The following is a 15925-nucleotide window of genomic DNA, read 5'->3' on the forward strand; positions in this document are numbered from 1 at the left end:
CTTATTATTTTAAACGAAAAATTCAAGCTTACTTAATGGGAGAAGTGCTCTAAAAGAATTTTGTAACTTTGAATAAATTAGAGTATTACAATTGAAATAGTGGATAGAAGAGAGTTTTTTTTTTCTTCAATGAGTTATTGATATTTTTTTGTATAAAACATTTGGTTGTCTGAGTTTTCTTTTTCTTTTCTTTCTAATTTAGTAAAAAATTTAAATGTCACCCTAACAAATGTACATATATATATACACACACACACACTTTTGTAGCATGTAAGATGTAGAGATGAAGTCTGTCTGATTTAAATAGGGTATTGTTAATAATCAAAAGGACGTCTTAAATCATAGTATATCCGTTAACCAAAGTCAATTACTGCAGACCTTTAAAATGTGATTAAAGTACAGCCCAGTCCTCCACTCTATAATATTGGCATGCACATTATGAATTATGAGGAATGATTAGTGTCACACTAATTATAGGGAGCATGTAAACTCTTCAAAGGTTGCTGTTTCTAGAAAAAGATTACTAGATTAGGTCAAATGATTTATTTCTGTTCAAAACCCTAAAGACAGTGGTCCTATTTATAAATATACTTTGGAGTACGTAGTCCGGACCATGCCCTAGTTCTTGACATAAATCTCGTGCAAGGTATACATACTTACCAATCAGGATACAGTTGCAGAAATAATGAACAATCGGATCTGGGAATGTACAAAAGGAACAACCTAATTTTTTTCTCGTAAACCCAAAAGGAAACTGTGGAAAACTGGGGAGAGAAAGAGAAAGAAGAACAATATCGCAAAGATAGTCCAGAATAATTATCCAATTATTCATGGACGTGAAGTAATAATAATTGCCAAAAGAATTTCATGTTTCCAATATGCATAGTTAGAGTAAAAGTAACAAGTAAAGAAAAAACCAACAGAAAGTTCTGATATTCTCATGTGTATGATTAATACAAACCTTTTGCATGCATGGAATATCCCGTCAAGTATATATAGTAAGTTCATATGTATAATATGTTATGTATACAAAGATATATATATATCTACTTTTATATATCTTGTTTTTTTCTTTTATCAACAACTATCGTGAGTGATATTTTAACTATTGTCGGTAATAATTAGTTTGTAGAATGGTCTGATGATCATGATCAAGGAGTAAAATCTCTAACATCATCACTGCACAACAATGTTAATATTCATAATCATTTCAATATTTGTGAGATTTACGTGCACACATTAGGAGGATTATGAATATGAGTTTATACGGAATGTTTAGCGAAAAAGTTTTGTGCACTTCAAACGTAAGAAAATGATTAATCTTTATGATGGATCCTACACTTTGGGGTGAGAGGGAGAGACCCTGATTCAAAATCTTAATGCACTAGGGTAATCGTATATAAGAATTTCTCTTGAATGGATTATTTACTTGTTAAATTACTAGCAAATCTTGGAAATATTTTTGCTCATCATTACTAAGTGGTGGTGAATGATGCTCATTACCTCTTTAATGGTTGTTAGACAAGTTTAAATTTGAAATTTTTGTAATAGATAATTTAACTAATCTCATCTATATAATCAATGAAGCAATGAAAGCACCACCATCCAATGAATATTCCATTTGGTTCTCATATCTCATCCCCAAAATACAAAAATTATATATATATATATATAAACAAGAAAAACAAATTAGTGTAAATTCCTTTTTCTTTTTTTGATGAATAGTGTAAATAAATTCCTTTTTCCAAGGGATGATAAACGTATGCGAGAGGTCTACATCTAATGGTTATATACATAATATTTGGTACAAACACAGAGGGAAAATGAAGTTTTGATCCTGTGGTGAGAGAATCTGCCAAGGATAATGACATGTGAGAAAGCTTTGTCACATTTTGAAAACAAAGAACAAAACCATGTCTTAAAAACGGATACAAATCTCATGAAAGAAAAAGAAGGAAGAGGAATGAGCAAAAACAAAGCAATGAAGAATCTTGGAAGAAAAATCAATTGCCGGATACCTTTGACTGCCTCGTAAATCTTCATTATTTAGCCTCAGATTCAAGGGCATGGCAAGGCGGGTGATTTGGGAAACATAAAAGAAGAAAGAAAAAGCAGCAGTACCAAATCTTCTCTTGAGTTTCTTTATGTTTTATTGACCTATTTTTGCATGAATCTTATTTTATTCGGATAACGCAAATCTTCTCATAGCCATACAATATTGTGAACATCTATTTTTAATCTTTACTCTTTAGAAGATAAGTAATCATATATGTTATATTCCATTTTTTTAATCATGTGGGAACTTTAAGGTTAATTTTATATCACCATTTCTTTTGACTAAGTAGTAATATATGTCTAATAACATATGTTACTTTGTACTACGTGTGAATATTATAAATGTTGAAAGCATATTGTAGATTTCGCGATGAATCTGAACACATCAACAATAAAAAATAAAAAACCAAAGCCTATTGCAAAAGAGTATTTAATTTTCCTTTGAAATAATTGGGGATTTTGCCTTAAATAGAAATGTCTTCATTTCATGCATAACATCAGAGTGGATGGTGCTAATTGAAATATAATCAAATAATCACTCTTTTTTTTCATCAGTTGCTTTCAGTGGAACTAGGGAAGGGATTTGCCAAGGGTCTATGGCCACTCCCTATGCTCTCATAGTCAATGAGTGGGACTAATTAGATGCAATCAACTCCCATATACCATTCTTCTTTTTTTTTTTTTTTTTTTGCCTTTCAAAATCATGGATTCATAATGCCTGGTCTGAATCCATGAACGTGGTGTTCCCTAGATACCACTTCACGAACTGCTTGTGTTCTATAGAAGCATCGATCAACATTTTGATTTTAAGGTGTAGTGCAGGACCTTTTCATTGCAATTTGGATGTCATATACAACCTATTTTCCTTCATATATCATCTTGTCAACCATAAAAACAAAGAAAAATTGGGCAAACTGATAAATTAAATCATGGCTGTCAAAATGATTTAAAAAAAAACTGCTAAAACAATTAGAAAATTACAAAAATACCCTCTACATATATCGAGACATCAATAGCTTATTGTTATGGAGTCAATAAATCATCGCTATGGAACATGACACACTTATGCTTTCCGCAATAATTTAGGTGAGTTTGATTCCTAGATATAGGAATCATGTACATTGAGTTTGTTTGTTCCTATAAGACAAGGTTTTTTTATTTAATTTAATTTTATATTTTGAAAAAGACACTCAACTTTTTTATGTTCCTATAAGGCAGTTGCTACAATAGTTTGAGTTTGATAGAGATGAGTTCTAACTATCAAATGTAGGACTCATTTACTCCCCCACCCCCACCCCCTTTGTGTAATACTATCGTTTGATTACAAAAAACAAAAAAAAACAAAAATAATACAAAAACAAAAAACAAAAAAAAGAAAAAAGAAAAGAAAAAAAAGAAAAGTAGCTCATTTATTATGTAGGAATCAAACTCATAATTCAATATATTGAACTCAAAATTAGAATCATTCTTATAGAATCAAATTTTTCGATCCATTGTAGGAGTTTGATTCCTATCAAATTAAACAAACTCAAACTTTTAGCCTATTATGGAAGGCCTTATAGCAACAAGGCAACGACTGATCATCGTTGGTTAATCGATGAAGTCGAGGGCAATTAGGTGAAGCGAAGCTTGCGCACCTTGATTCGGCCTTGCACTTACCAAATGAGGCGAAGAAGCTAGATTCCAGATTTTAGCCTCCATCAACTAACAGAAACCATACTAGACGAAGTGGAGGAGGAAAAATAAGTTTCTTCTATGGAGAACTCTAAGGATTTCGAAAATCTCGACTGTGCAACATCTTGGAACCCCAACAACACATATGAAGACCCGCATATGAATCGTCTAGCTTTTAGATCCCAATTTAAGAATCATCAATTTTTTTTTTTAAAGAATTGGAAATCATTCAATTTATAAATCCCCATTATAAAATTCACAAAACTAAAAAAATTTATTGACCAATTCAATTCTCGAACATTAAGGTGTTCATTGCAAATATTGTGCTCGTTTATTTGTTGTATTGTAGTTGTTAGATGACTAAATAGTTCTTTATTTCATTGATATTATGTGATTGCCTACGATGCTCTGGAATATGTGATACTTTAAGTGTTTTAACCGTGAAGTCTTTGTTTAATTTTTTTTTTTTTTTAACAAAAGATATTATCTACACTAATGGGGAGAGTGTGGACTTAGCCTCACAATGAGCTAGTAATAATGTAGTTCAAACTCACCTTTGACGAAAATCGAACTTAAGACTCTCACTTGCAAGTGAAGAGAAATATCATATAACTGTAGTATTAAGTGACATCTTTTTTAAAAATTTAAAAATTAAGATTTAACAGTTAAAAACCTCAAAATATCCAATACAAAAGAGCACCATAGAATTTTGTTTTTTTGGATGGGTGAGCGATTTTATCGGATCATCATATTGCAATGCGGTTGATCCGTCTTAAAAAAGTTTTCTAACATGTACTAGTATTGTTGCACGCACAGTATGAACAGTTTATACAGTGGTGGAAATGAGATTTTTTTTTTTTTTTTGTTAAGCAATTGATATTTTTTTCTGTAAATAAAAAAGAAATTAATTTTGTTGAGGTTTGAATTAAAAGCCAAATTTTAGTAATTATCTTCTTTTTTTTCAATTATGTATAAAGGGCTAAAATGGTATTTCCAAGGATTTTGGTTGACAAGAAATTTGGCTTAATACCCATCAATCTAACCACACTGTAGATGACGTTTTACCACGTTGGCAAAAAGTAATAATACTTATGCACCCTGTGTGGGACCAATCTCCGCCAACTCTCCCCCTCAACTTTTAACAATTTAACCCACTAATACTATTGTTTGTTAAAAAAAAAAAAAAAAAAAAAAATTTCAATTTAAACACACTCTTAACAACACTATAAAAAAAAAAAACCAAAAAGCTATTTGATTAATGTTTAGATCAACAATTTAATAACATAGCTATGGAGCAAAAAATAATCAAGAGACGACACGTGAATTTTTGGGCAGAAAAGACAAAATTACCCTTGAGGAGCACCAGAATTCCCACACGCGAGTAGTGGACAAGCATCCTATAATCAAGTCAAAAGTGCCCAAAATAAGTATTTATTCAAAACCTATTTCATCCATCTTCTCCACAAGGTAACCCCCAAAACATTCCCTTTAAATTATGTTAATTAGCTAATTAATAGATTTATTACCTAATTAATCTATTAATGGCTAATTAAACTACCAATTAACTACAAAATACACTCAAAAACACCACAAAGGCCGCCACCTTCTCCCCCCATGCCCTATATATACTACCCCATTTTCTCTAAAAACCTAGGTCTACACTCTTGCTAAATACTCAAAATTCTCCAAACACTTTTTCTCTCTAAATTCTAACTTTGGCATCGGAGGTTCTTCGGCCAAAGCCTTTCCCCCATTCATCGTGGGCGTGTGAGGCTCTTAGCCTTGACCTAAGGTGTTATTTGTTTTTTGTAGGTGCAATTTTGTCCAAGAACAAGAAGGAAGAAATTTGCATCCACAATAGCATGCTTAATTATGCGAGGAAATATTTCTTATGAAAATTGTTACAATTTTGCATCATTTATTTGCACACAAGCAACCAAATTTATGGACAAGGAGACATTCTCTACTAGCTCGCATCCTTTTCTCTTGTTATAATGGCGCATATTTGATGAGTATGCATGTCCAAATTTCCCTTTTCATCATGTCCTCATTGAATCAAACTAATATTATTTTTGTTAGATACCATTTCATGAAATTCTTCGTCAATCGTCAAGGTTGTCAAACTGTGGAAGAATGGAGTATGTTTCCAATCCTAGTAGGGTCACTTGTCGAGTTTTTGTTTCCCTTTAGATCTCCAATTGCAAGGGATGACCCCATTACCCTTTGTCTTTGATATTATCCCTCTCACTTTCACAAGTTTCTTTGCACTAGTCAATCTTCACTTTTTTCTTGTTATTGCTTCAAATCATTTCATAAGACCCACATTAGCCTAAGCGAACCAAAACAATAACCCTGTCGTCCCAAAATCCATACAAAAGCAAAAGCACACAATTTACCACCACTTCATCAAGGTTAAATGATTTAATGCTGATTAGATCACCTCGATGAACAAAATGGAAGTCCACTCGTTATTACATGTTTTAAAACTTGGTAGGGCGCGTACAGTGACAGATTCAGAAAAATCTGGATATTGTTTTGGGTGGAGCCTAGAAATATAGGGTTTTTTTTTTTGACAAAAAGTGGCTATTGCTGATATTAAGCATTAGATTTATTTTTCAACAAAGATTTACTGTCAGCTTAAAACTGACAAATTATTTCTGTCCAATGCCAAATTTTTCTTGATTTTGACCAGTGGTCATTTGTTTATTTTTCTAGACATATTTTTTATATGACTTTCACGTTACTACACGGCGTAACAATTTAACACATGTTGTAACCGATGTATTTATTTAATGTTGATTTACCTTTAGATTTGGAAAGTACCAACAAAAAGGGATAAACAACCTAACTAAAATTGCTAACCTATTGTGAGACTTAGTTACTATTGTAAGTGCTCCAGCTCCTCCCCTCCCCCTATAGGACTGTTAAAGCACAATAATATGAACTTCAAAGGAAACAATGCATTTTTATGCAAGTTCCAATCTTGCATATCTATTTGGGAATTGGGACGAAATGGTCATCACAAAAACTGAATTTAGTTAGTGGAGGCTAATGAAGTGACTAAGGTTTTCCATTTGGAATTTGAGTGGATGTGATTTTATACCATTGTGGTACCCTCAACAACAATTATTCCGCCGTTTCCTCGCTATATTTTGTCTAGTACCATAAAAAGAAAAACCCTTAATCATAATCATGAGGATCTGCAAGAACTAAAACAATTATAAGAGACAGCCTTGCTCTTTGCCTTTGGAGGTTTATGGAGTCATGGGTATTAAGAGTTTAATAACCAATTAAGACCTCGAACTTTGAGAGCCTGTAAACCAAAAAGGGTGAGAAGACCTTCTTTTGTTCAAACATGGCTCGTTGAACGGCCACGAAGAGCTAGAGCTTGGCGTGGGCGGCGGCGGGCACATCAAACTAGAAGTAGGACAATTTGTCTATTTATAAAATACTTAATTAGTGTAACCAATCACCAATGTCATTTTAAATTTACTATAGAATAATTCACATGTTTAATCATAATGAGAGACTCTCTTCTTTCTTTATACCATGTTGAAAGCTCTAACCATTTTTTCTGGCGAGGCTCACTAAATGTTCCTTGTACCCTTGCGCCTTTTCTACTTCATTTTTTTTCAAATAAAGAAAAATTAGACGAGATTAGCTCTTCGGCAATAATCGCGTGTGAGAGATGACCTTTTCTACTTCATTCTTAATAAATAGAGTACTTTTTTCAAAACTTTCTATGTTTTTTACTTCATTCTTATAGTTCCATCTATTCCATATTTTAGATACACCTTTGCAATACAATTCTAAAAATTGATTGTTTGGCTTTATCTCAATGTAAATGAATCCATAGATGGCATTTTGATTTGAATGAGTACAATAATGACCCGTACACACAATTTAATTTTAAAAATACAGATAAGGATTTTGTTAAAAAAATTAAATACAGATGAGGATAAAAATCAAAGCGTTTAAATCAAAAATTAAAAAAATCATAAATACTTTATGTTATTCATGTGTCTGGTTTGCTAAGTTTATTAGTGGAGATCATTTCTTGGTTACATGTTGATATGTTTGGTGTAAAGATCCTTTGAAGATCTTATTTGTAACTTGTTTCTTAAGAAGAAAAAAATATGAGTCCAAAATTTGTTTTCCGTCACAAAATAAATTTAGCATTCTTGACTACAAAATAGAATTTTTAACATTTATAAATCTAACAAGAATTAGGAACCACTTTTCATGTGGAAAGCTCCCCATGCAAAGGAAAAACAAAGCAACAAATATTACTTGGAAAACTCACCAACCTTCATATGTTGGTACCTTCTAAAGAATTAAAAAGGGAGCCCCAACACCTTAAGTTTGGGACACATGCATGTGTTTCCAAGTACACAAAGCCTAGATTGAGCCAAGAAACCCTCCAAATTGCTCAAAAACATTCCCCCAACCCAACATCCACAATCATTTGATCTATAATAACATAGAGAACCACACATAACACATACACATTGCTCAAAAATTAAAGCTTAGAACTTTGGGAGAGAAAAAAAAACCTAAAAGGGCAACAAATGAAGTTGTTGAGGAGATTCTCCACAACCCAACAATTTCACAAAAACCAAAAAAACCCATGTAGGGATAATATAATATTTTTGTCAATACACTTTCTTTTTTGGTAAAATCAATACACTATTTCTTCAACCCCAAACATTCTTTGCCAGCGAAAGAAGAAAATAAAATAAAATAAATAAAACAAAATAAAACAAAGAAAGAAAAGCAGCAGAAAACAAATATTGTACTAGTACTAGTACCACAACGGCAGATGCATACAACATTCCCTTTATCTTTTTTCCATCTTTAACTGCTTTTACTTTGATGGGTAGACCAAAATGGTGCACAAGGATACAGCTATCCCTCTCCGTCTAGGGTTATACTGTACATGTACATCTCTGAATTTCTAAACATGGCCTTCACTTTGCTGACCGCGGGCAGCCTTTCCTCTGCTGACCCGGTCGTTTCTGCTCACAAGTTTAAAGCTAAACGACATGCCCGTTGCCCCATTATGTTGGGCCTGCCTTGAGCTTTGGGGTTAAATATTTCTTAATCAAAATTAAATCTCTCTCTCCTCTTGCACTTTATACTGTTCAAATTCGATACTTTGCTGTTGTTACCAAGAACGAGGCCCTTTGGTTCAAAGGGAGAGAAGGGACTCTCTCTCTCTCTCTCTGTCTGCCGCATTGTCTTGTTCTAAATTCAGAATCTCATCTCACTTCCACGCATTAAAGCGTTCTCTCTCTTTCTCTCTCTCTCTCTCTCTCTCTCTCTCTCTCTCTCTCTCACCAGTCTTTGAGCCTTCTTATTCATCTGGATTTTGCTTCTTTGAGCCTACACCATTGAGTGTGTATAATAGCACAACACCAACAAAACAAGAAAACCCATTTGTTGTTTGCTCTCTTTCTTCCAATATTTGCAGATTATTGGATTGTTTTTAGAGTTTTAGGATTGAAGAAGTGAGCTTTTTCATATTTGGGGAAGGGGGGAACAAACCCAGAAGCTGTATGAAGTAATAGTTAAACAATGAGAGATGAGAATTCCAAGAAAAGCAAGGTTTTTTTTCACTTTCTAATTCTGCTGGAAAAAGCATTTATTTTCCTGGAAATATATAATGAGTTTGTTTATGTTTTGATTTCTGGGAATTGTTTGCTGATTCTTTGTTTATTGTTTGGTGAAGCTCTCATGGTCAAAGAAAATGGTCAGAAAGTGGTTCAACATCAAGAGCAAAAATGAAGACTTTCAGGCAGATGATGTTGACCACGGAGGTGCAAATCCTTATTATTTTTGTTTTCTTTCCCAAATGGTTATTTCATATGATTGGTTTTTGCAATTATTATATAAATTTTGGGGGTTTTGGTGACATAATCTTAATTTAAGTACATAAAATCGATTTAAATAATAGTCTTGGATAATTGGAGTTTTTGTCTCACCAATGCCTCTGTTCTGTTTTGTATTCCTATTCTGTTGCTGCATAATTGTCCCATCTGTTTTGGCCTATATGTGAAAAATTTAAATCCTTTTGCATTATTGACCTCTCTTTCAGATTTATATTTTAATATTTCAGATTTATATTTTGTTCTTCAGGAGGTGATCAGGTTGAATACAGGACTAGTTTCTCAGAGAGGGAACCATGCACAATTAAGAAAAGCAAGACAGAGAAGTTTAGCAAGAACACGGAGCGGGTTCGTCGGCGAAAAATGAATCTCGACCATCCTCGAATCATAGATGTAGAGAACCATAGGTAAAATGTCCATATATCTTCTTTTCAGTGTTGTTCTTATAAAGTATATTGTATCTCTAATGTGTTGCTTACAAGTTTTTTTTTAATTTTTTAATTGGGGCAGCATTTTTGTTGCTACATGGAATGTGGCCGGAAGATCTCCCCCGAGTAATTTGAAACTGGATGATTGGCTTCATGCCTCACCTCCTGCGGATATTTATGTTCTTGGGTATGATTTCGCTGTTTTTATCTTATCGTCTTTCAAACAAACTTTAATTATTGGCATGTTGCTCATATATACGTTATACTTCTCTCTTTCAGGTTTCAAGAGATAGTTCCTCTAAATGCTGGTAATATTCTGGGGGCAGAAGACAATGGCCCTGCCAAGAAATGGTTGGCTCTCATTCGGAAGACCTTAAACAATCTTCCCGGGACCAGTGGGGGTGGCGGGTGCTATACACCATCTCCCATCCCACAGCCAATTGTAGAACTACATGCAGATTTTGAGGGATCAGCTAGGCAGAAGAGCTCGTCTTTCTTCCAACGCCGATCGTTTCAAGCAACCCACAGCTGGAGAACAGAGAATGACCCTTCAACCTCACAACCTCGACTTGATCGAAGGTTCAGTGTTTGTGATCGGGTGATCCTTGGTCACAGGCAAAGTGACTATGGTCCCAGGCCAAGTGAATATGGTCACAGGCCAAGTGACTATGATCCCAATTTCAAATGGGGTCACAGACCAAGTGACTATTCAAGGCCGAGTGACTACTCAAGGCCAAGTGACTACTCTAGGCCGAGTGACTATTCTAGGTGGGCATCGTCTGATGATGATAACGGACCAGGCGATTCACCAAGTACCGTGTTATTTTCACCAATGTCCTATGGCGGATCTGCGTCCAATGATGGATATAGAATGCCGGGGCGTTCGAGGTACAACTTAGTTGCAAGCAAGCAAATGGTTGGCATATTTCTCACAGTATGGGTCAGGAGTGAACTGAGGGATTCTGTTAAAGACATGAAAGTATCATGTGTTGGAAGAGGATTAATGGGTTATCTTGGAAATAAGGTACTGAATCACTTAGTTGTGGTTTTTTTTATTTTTTATTCTTTTTTATGCATTCTTCAATCTAAGTAACAAAGATAATTTTCTGTTTGCATTTCCAGGGATCCATATCAGTGAGCATGTCTTTGCACGATACAACCTTTTGCTTTGTTTGTACTCATTTAACCTCCGGACAGAAGGAGGGTGATGAACTAAGAAGAAATTCTGATGTCATGGAGATCCTTCGGAAGACAAGGTTTCCAAAAGTTAATGGCTCTGGTGCTCTGAAATCCCCAGAAACAATCCTGGAGCATGAGTAATTTTTTACCTTAGCAACCATTGATTGCATAGTTTCGTTGTAGGCGTTCAGCAGTTGGTATATGCCACTTGTTCTAATTATGTTTTTTCTTGACTTCTTATCTAGTCGAGTTATTTGGCTTGGGGATTTAAATTATCGAATTTCCCTCTCTTACCGCTCTGCTAAAGCGTTAGTTGAGATGCAAAACTGGAGGGCCTTGTTAGAGAATGACCAGGCATGTTTCAATTCATTATACTTTTTTTTTTTTTAACAAAACCATTGTCACTACTTCAATGGGCAATTGACATTAGTTTTTGCAACAGTTACGGATAGAGCAGAAACGTGGTCGTGTTTTTTCAGGCTGGAATGAGGGGAAGATTTATTTTCCACCAACTTACAAGTATTCAACAAATTCAGACAGATATGCAGGGGATGATATGCACCCAAAGGAGAAACGTCGAACACCTGCTTGGTAAGACCATCTTCCCTACTTTACGGAGAATTATGCATGAAATAAAATGGAAGATGAAGTGTAAACTGAATAAAAATGGATTGGTTATCCAAAATCTTGAAGTGCTGATTATTCATCTGTGAAGGTGTGATCGAATATTGTGGTATGGCGAAGGTCTCCAACAATTATCGTATGTCCGTGGGGAATCTAGGTTCTCAGATCACAGGCCAGTTTATGGCGTATTTTGGGCTGAGGTTGAGTCAAGCCAGAACCGGTTGAAGAAAAGCATGAGTTATTCTAGTTCCAGGATAGATGTTGAGGAGCTTCTTCCATATTCACATGGATATACCGAGCTAAACTTTTTCTGAAGGATGAGGGAACAATGATGACCCGCATCGGTCCTGCATTCAGGTATGCTCTCTCTTTCTCTTGTTTGTTCTGTGTGTGTCATGCCTGGATACAAAAATCACATGGTCGTCTGAGTGTACGTCACACTTGCAGGTTTTGTCTAGTTAAATAATTTAATTGTTCCTAAGGGTTCCCAATACCTATTGAATAAGGGATCCTTCTAAATTCCCTTGAATTCTTGACCGCACATATAGTTGTTAAATTCAGTAATGTATATCATACATTGAAGTACCCTAGAAATATCAGTTGAACAAGTACCAACTTTTGTTTTTGGTACGGATCCGTAATCAAATCGACTTTTTTTTCACCATAGTTTCATGTGTCACACTCGAGTATTTTGCCCATCAGACGGTTCAAACATAGATTTTTATCCCGTTGAATATACCTAAAAATGAAAACTCATGCAATGAGAGGAATAATGCCTCCTTTAGTAAACCTGAAAGTGTCCAAATTTTTTCATTCTCTCTTTTTCTTCACAAGTATATATCTCTTGCTTATTTCTTGTTCTTATTTAGAATTTGGTCCCCAGTTGCAGTTGCAGGCGGGAATCACTTTGAAGAACACATCCATGTAGGGTTGATAGAGGCACTCCCTTAGCCCACAAATCGAAAAAGGTGAGTCTTCTTTTCTTTTATTGACCTTTTTTCTTGCTTTTTCTGTACATCCTTGAAGGGTTGGTTTGTCTAATTTGACCATCTTACTTTCTTCTCTTACCAGGTGCTAATCTTGCAATTTTGATCAGTTAACTCCACACATCAACAGAAAATTGTACAGTAACTACAGTTGGTTTCATAACTTGGTAGCAGTAAAAAAAAAAAAAAACAGTTTCAGCAGTCAGATTATTTGGTCATCCAGTTAACAGGCACTTAACCCACAATTATCAGGTACTATAGCTGTGTTAAAAAGTGTTTTTACTTCTGTTCTTACAGTAAATAATAATTAAATTTCCCTTAAGCTTACTTTTTTTGAAATTTTGTCTTGCAGGATAACCTCTGCCAATCAAAACTCGTCAAGTGGAAAAGATTATGTTTTTCTTTTAATTTTTCATGATTCTTTATTTGTTTAGGAATTAGGAAATATATGATGACTGAATGAAAGTGAAAAGAGTAAAAATAATGATTTGCTTACGTCCTTTTTGTTATAAATGCAAAGAAAATAGAAAGAGCAACAATGGTGTTTTACGAGTAAATTCCAAAAGCCTCCTGTTCTGACCGTTGTGGCAATTGATTTATACTGAAAAGTTACTCTTAGTGCTTTTACTTTTAACTATGTGGTGATAAACAGACTGGGGAAAGCATGAGTCAGATTTTACAGGTTTGGCAGGTAAAATGGATGAGCAGCTATGATTTGGAAACTGATCTCCTCTTTCTTTTGTAGTGGGGATGAATTTCCACATTTGTCTTTGCCAGTTTTCACTAAACTGTCATGATTACACATTCTAGTAAGCATCACTTGGTAATTTTAAATGGAGAAACGAGTAAACTGCGTAATGCCGAAAACTAAAATGTGCACACGCGCCGCGCGCGTTTAATCTTCTTCGCATGCATTTGAACCCCCACCCAAGAAACAAAAAGGAAAAGAAAATTCTATTAAAATGTGAAGAGGATTGAAGAAAGAAAAATGTGCAATTAACTTGGAAAATAATCAGCCACTTATATATAAGGAGTTTTGTCCTTATAAATATGTTAATCAGGGTTTGAACTGTAGATATATAGAAACTTTTCCTTTTTTTTTTTTTTAAGCTGATTTTGGTATTGTTGTGCTTTGAAAAAAAAAGCTGCTTCTGCTGTGTTGTGAGAATAAGCAGCTGTGAAATAAAACAGTAGAGTGTTTAGTAAACTTTTTTGTAAAAGTGCTTTTGAAAGTGTTTGGTAAACTTTTATGTAAAACAGTTGTGACTATGAAATGACAAAAAAGGGTATAATACTAGATGTGTCATTAATTTAATTTTCTTAACAAATAAAGGTGAATTACTAAATATATTTTATTTTTAAAAGAAAAATATTTGTAAACTTTATCTTAAACATATAATCCAACGTTTAACAAGAAATTATAATCCAATCTTTAACAAGAAATCATAATCCAACATTCAACATATAATCCAACATTTATAATATCTATTTACTATACAACTATTACTCTTTATCTTTTCTTTTATTATGGAATCATAATTTTTTTTTCTATTTTCTTCTCCAAGGTTCGGTTCTCCTCTTTTGCAAAACCTGTATTTTCTTTCCTCTTCCGCCCCCTACTCCCTCTCTAATCCTTCTATCTCTGTCTCTCTCTGCCATATCCTAAGGCAGGCTGGGTCGCCAACAAATTTCACTCCCTTATCGAAGACCACCACCGCAGCAATACCAATCGCAATCCCTTGAACACAATCCCTGCTCTCTCGACGGAGATTTGGGAGAAGCTTGGTGACCAACTCAGTTGTCCATGGATGTGAATCGTTGACTTGAATCGAAGAGAGAGAGGATTTGAGTTGTTGACTATAATCTAAATTGTGTATTGACCGGGTCTGATGGGTGCTACGGGGTCCAAACTCGAGAAGGCTCTCGGTGACCAGCTTCCGAAAGGTGAGTGATACTTCAGACTCGAGAATTTCGGCAATACTTGCTATTTTAACAGCGTTTTGCAGGTTTTGATTCTACATCCTCGAAATTCAATCATTTTATTAGTGAAATTTTGAAATTAGGGTTTTTATTTTATCGAAATTTTGTAAATCTTGTGGTAGACGAGAATTACGTGCAGCATATGAAAAATTTGAGTTGTGGATGTTTTGAAATTGAGTAACAACGAAGAGATGGGTGAGGGTAGGTTTGGGAATTTGGAAGTTTCTTTTAATGAACACTATTCATCTGTGTTTTGGTGAAAAGAAGCCAGTCTTTCAAAGCTCATTTTTGCTACTTCATGTTTTCAATTTTTTTTTCACTCAAAACTATGAAAATAAGTTATTTTTAAGTGTTTACCAAGCACCTTTTTGAGCTTAGCTTTTTTTTTATACCCACTTTTTATAAAAGCATCTCAGCACCAAACCAGTACTCAATTTGGTAGGATAAAGCTTGATCGTTATCGTATGAGTCATTTTTCAATTTGCAATCTCTCTTAACGGTAAAGAGTCAAGCAATGCTTATGTCAAATATATTATTTGAGTTATTTTTTCTACTTTTTGATATAAGTAAATAAAAAGAATATTGATGAATATTTATTTACTAAAGTGGGAGCAGAGCTAGCACAGAATAAAGGAGGCTTATGGGGTTGATAGATATCTGGGTCTTGGTAAATATTTTACTGAAAAAGTTAGTGTACTTCCTGCTCAAGGAATTGACAAGCAAACCAAAATTTACAGGCTTGGCAGTTTATGTCGAAAAGTCATGATTTAAAAATTCTTTTCTCTATCCATCAGCAGATTCAGCACCCCTTCTGTATGTTGCTGTTCAGTGTCTGAAACACAACAGTCAGAAGCACCAAAACCAAACTAGCAGCAGCAAAACATGGCTTGGTCTTTTTATTTTTCGGAGGTCTCAAAATTGGAGCATTTTACCCCCTAAACTGGAAACCCTACTTTAAATTTGTTCATCGAATTAAAATTATTAGATTCATTAGTCTCGTAAATTACTCCGTTACAATTTCTGTTAGTTTGCTAATGTGGTGTACACGTATAACCCACACATTTGGTAGTGGTAAAGAAATTGAGTTTAGTATCACTTAACCACCACCACTACG

The 15925-nt window shown here is 34.3% G+C and overlaps 1 protein-coding gene across 1 annotated transcript; it reads left to right on the plus strand.

The window, feature by feature from the left end:
• The first annotated feature begins 9029 nt into the window (after positions 1-9029).
• Positions 9030-13403, plus strand: LOC137738050 (type IV inositol polyphosphate 5-phosphatase 7-like). Its single transcript, XM_068477654.1, has 12 exons — positions 9030-9333; positions 9458-9545; positions 9865-10021; positions 10125-10229; positions 10322-11066; positions 11165-11358; positions 11467-11575; positions 11664-11812; positions 11937-12202; positions 12729-12813; positions 12917-13083; positions 13184-13403. The coding sequence occupies exons 1-9, from the start codon at positions 9304-9306 to the stop codon at positions 12157-12159; spliced, it is 1800 nt and encodes a 599-aa protein (XP_068333755.1). The 5' UTR covers positions 9030-9303; the 3' UTR covers positions 12160-12202; positions 12729-12813; positions 12917-13083; positions 13184-13403.
• The last annotated feature ends 2522 nt before the right edge of the window (positions 13404-15925 follow it).

Source organism: Pyrus communis, chromosome 6 (assembly GCF_963583255.1).
Source record: "Pyrus communis chromosome 6, drPyrComm1.1, whole genome shotgun sequence".
Taxonomy (NCBI): Eukaryota; Viridiplantae; Streptophyta; class Magnoliopsida; order Rosales; family Rosaceae; genus Pyrus; species Pyrus communis.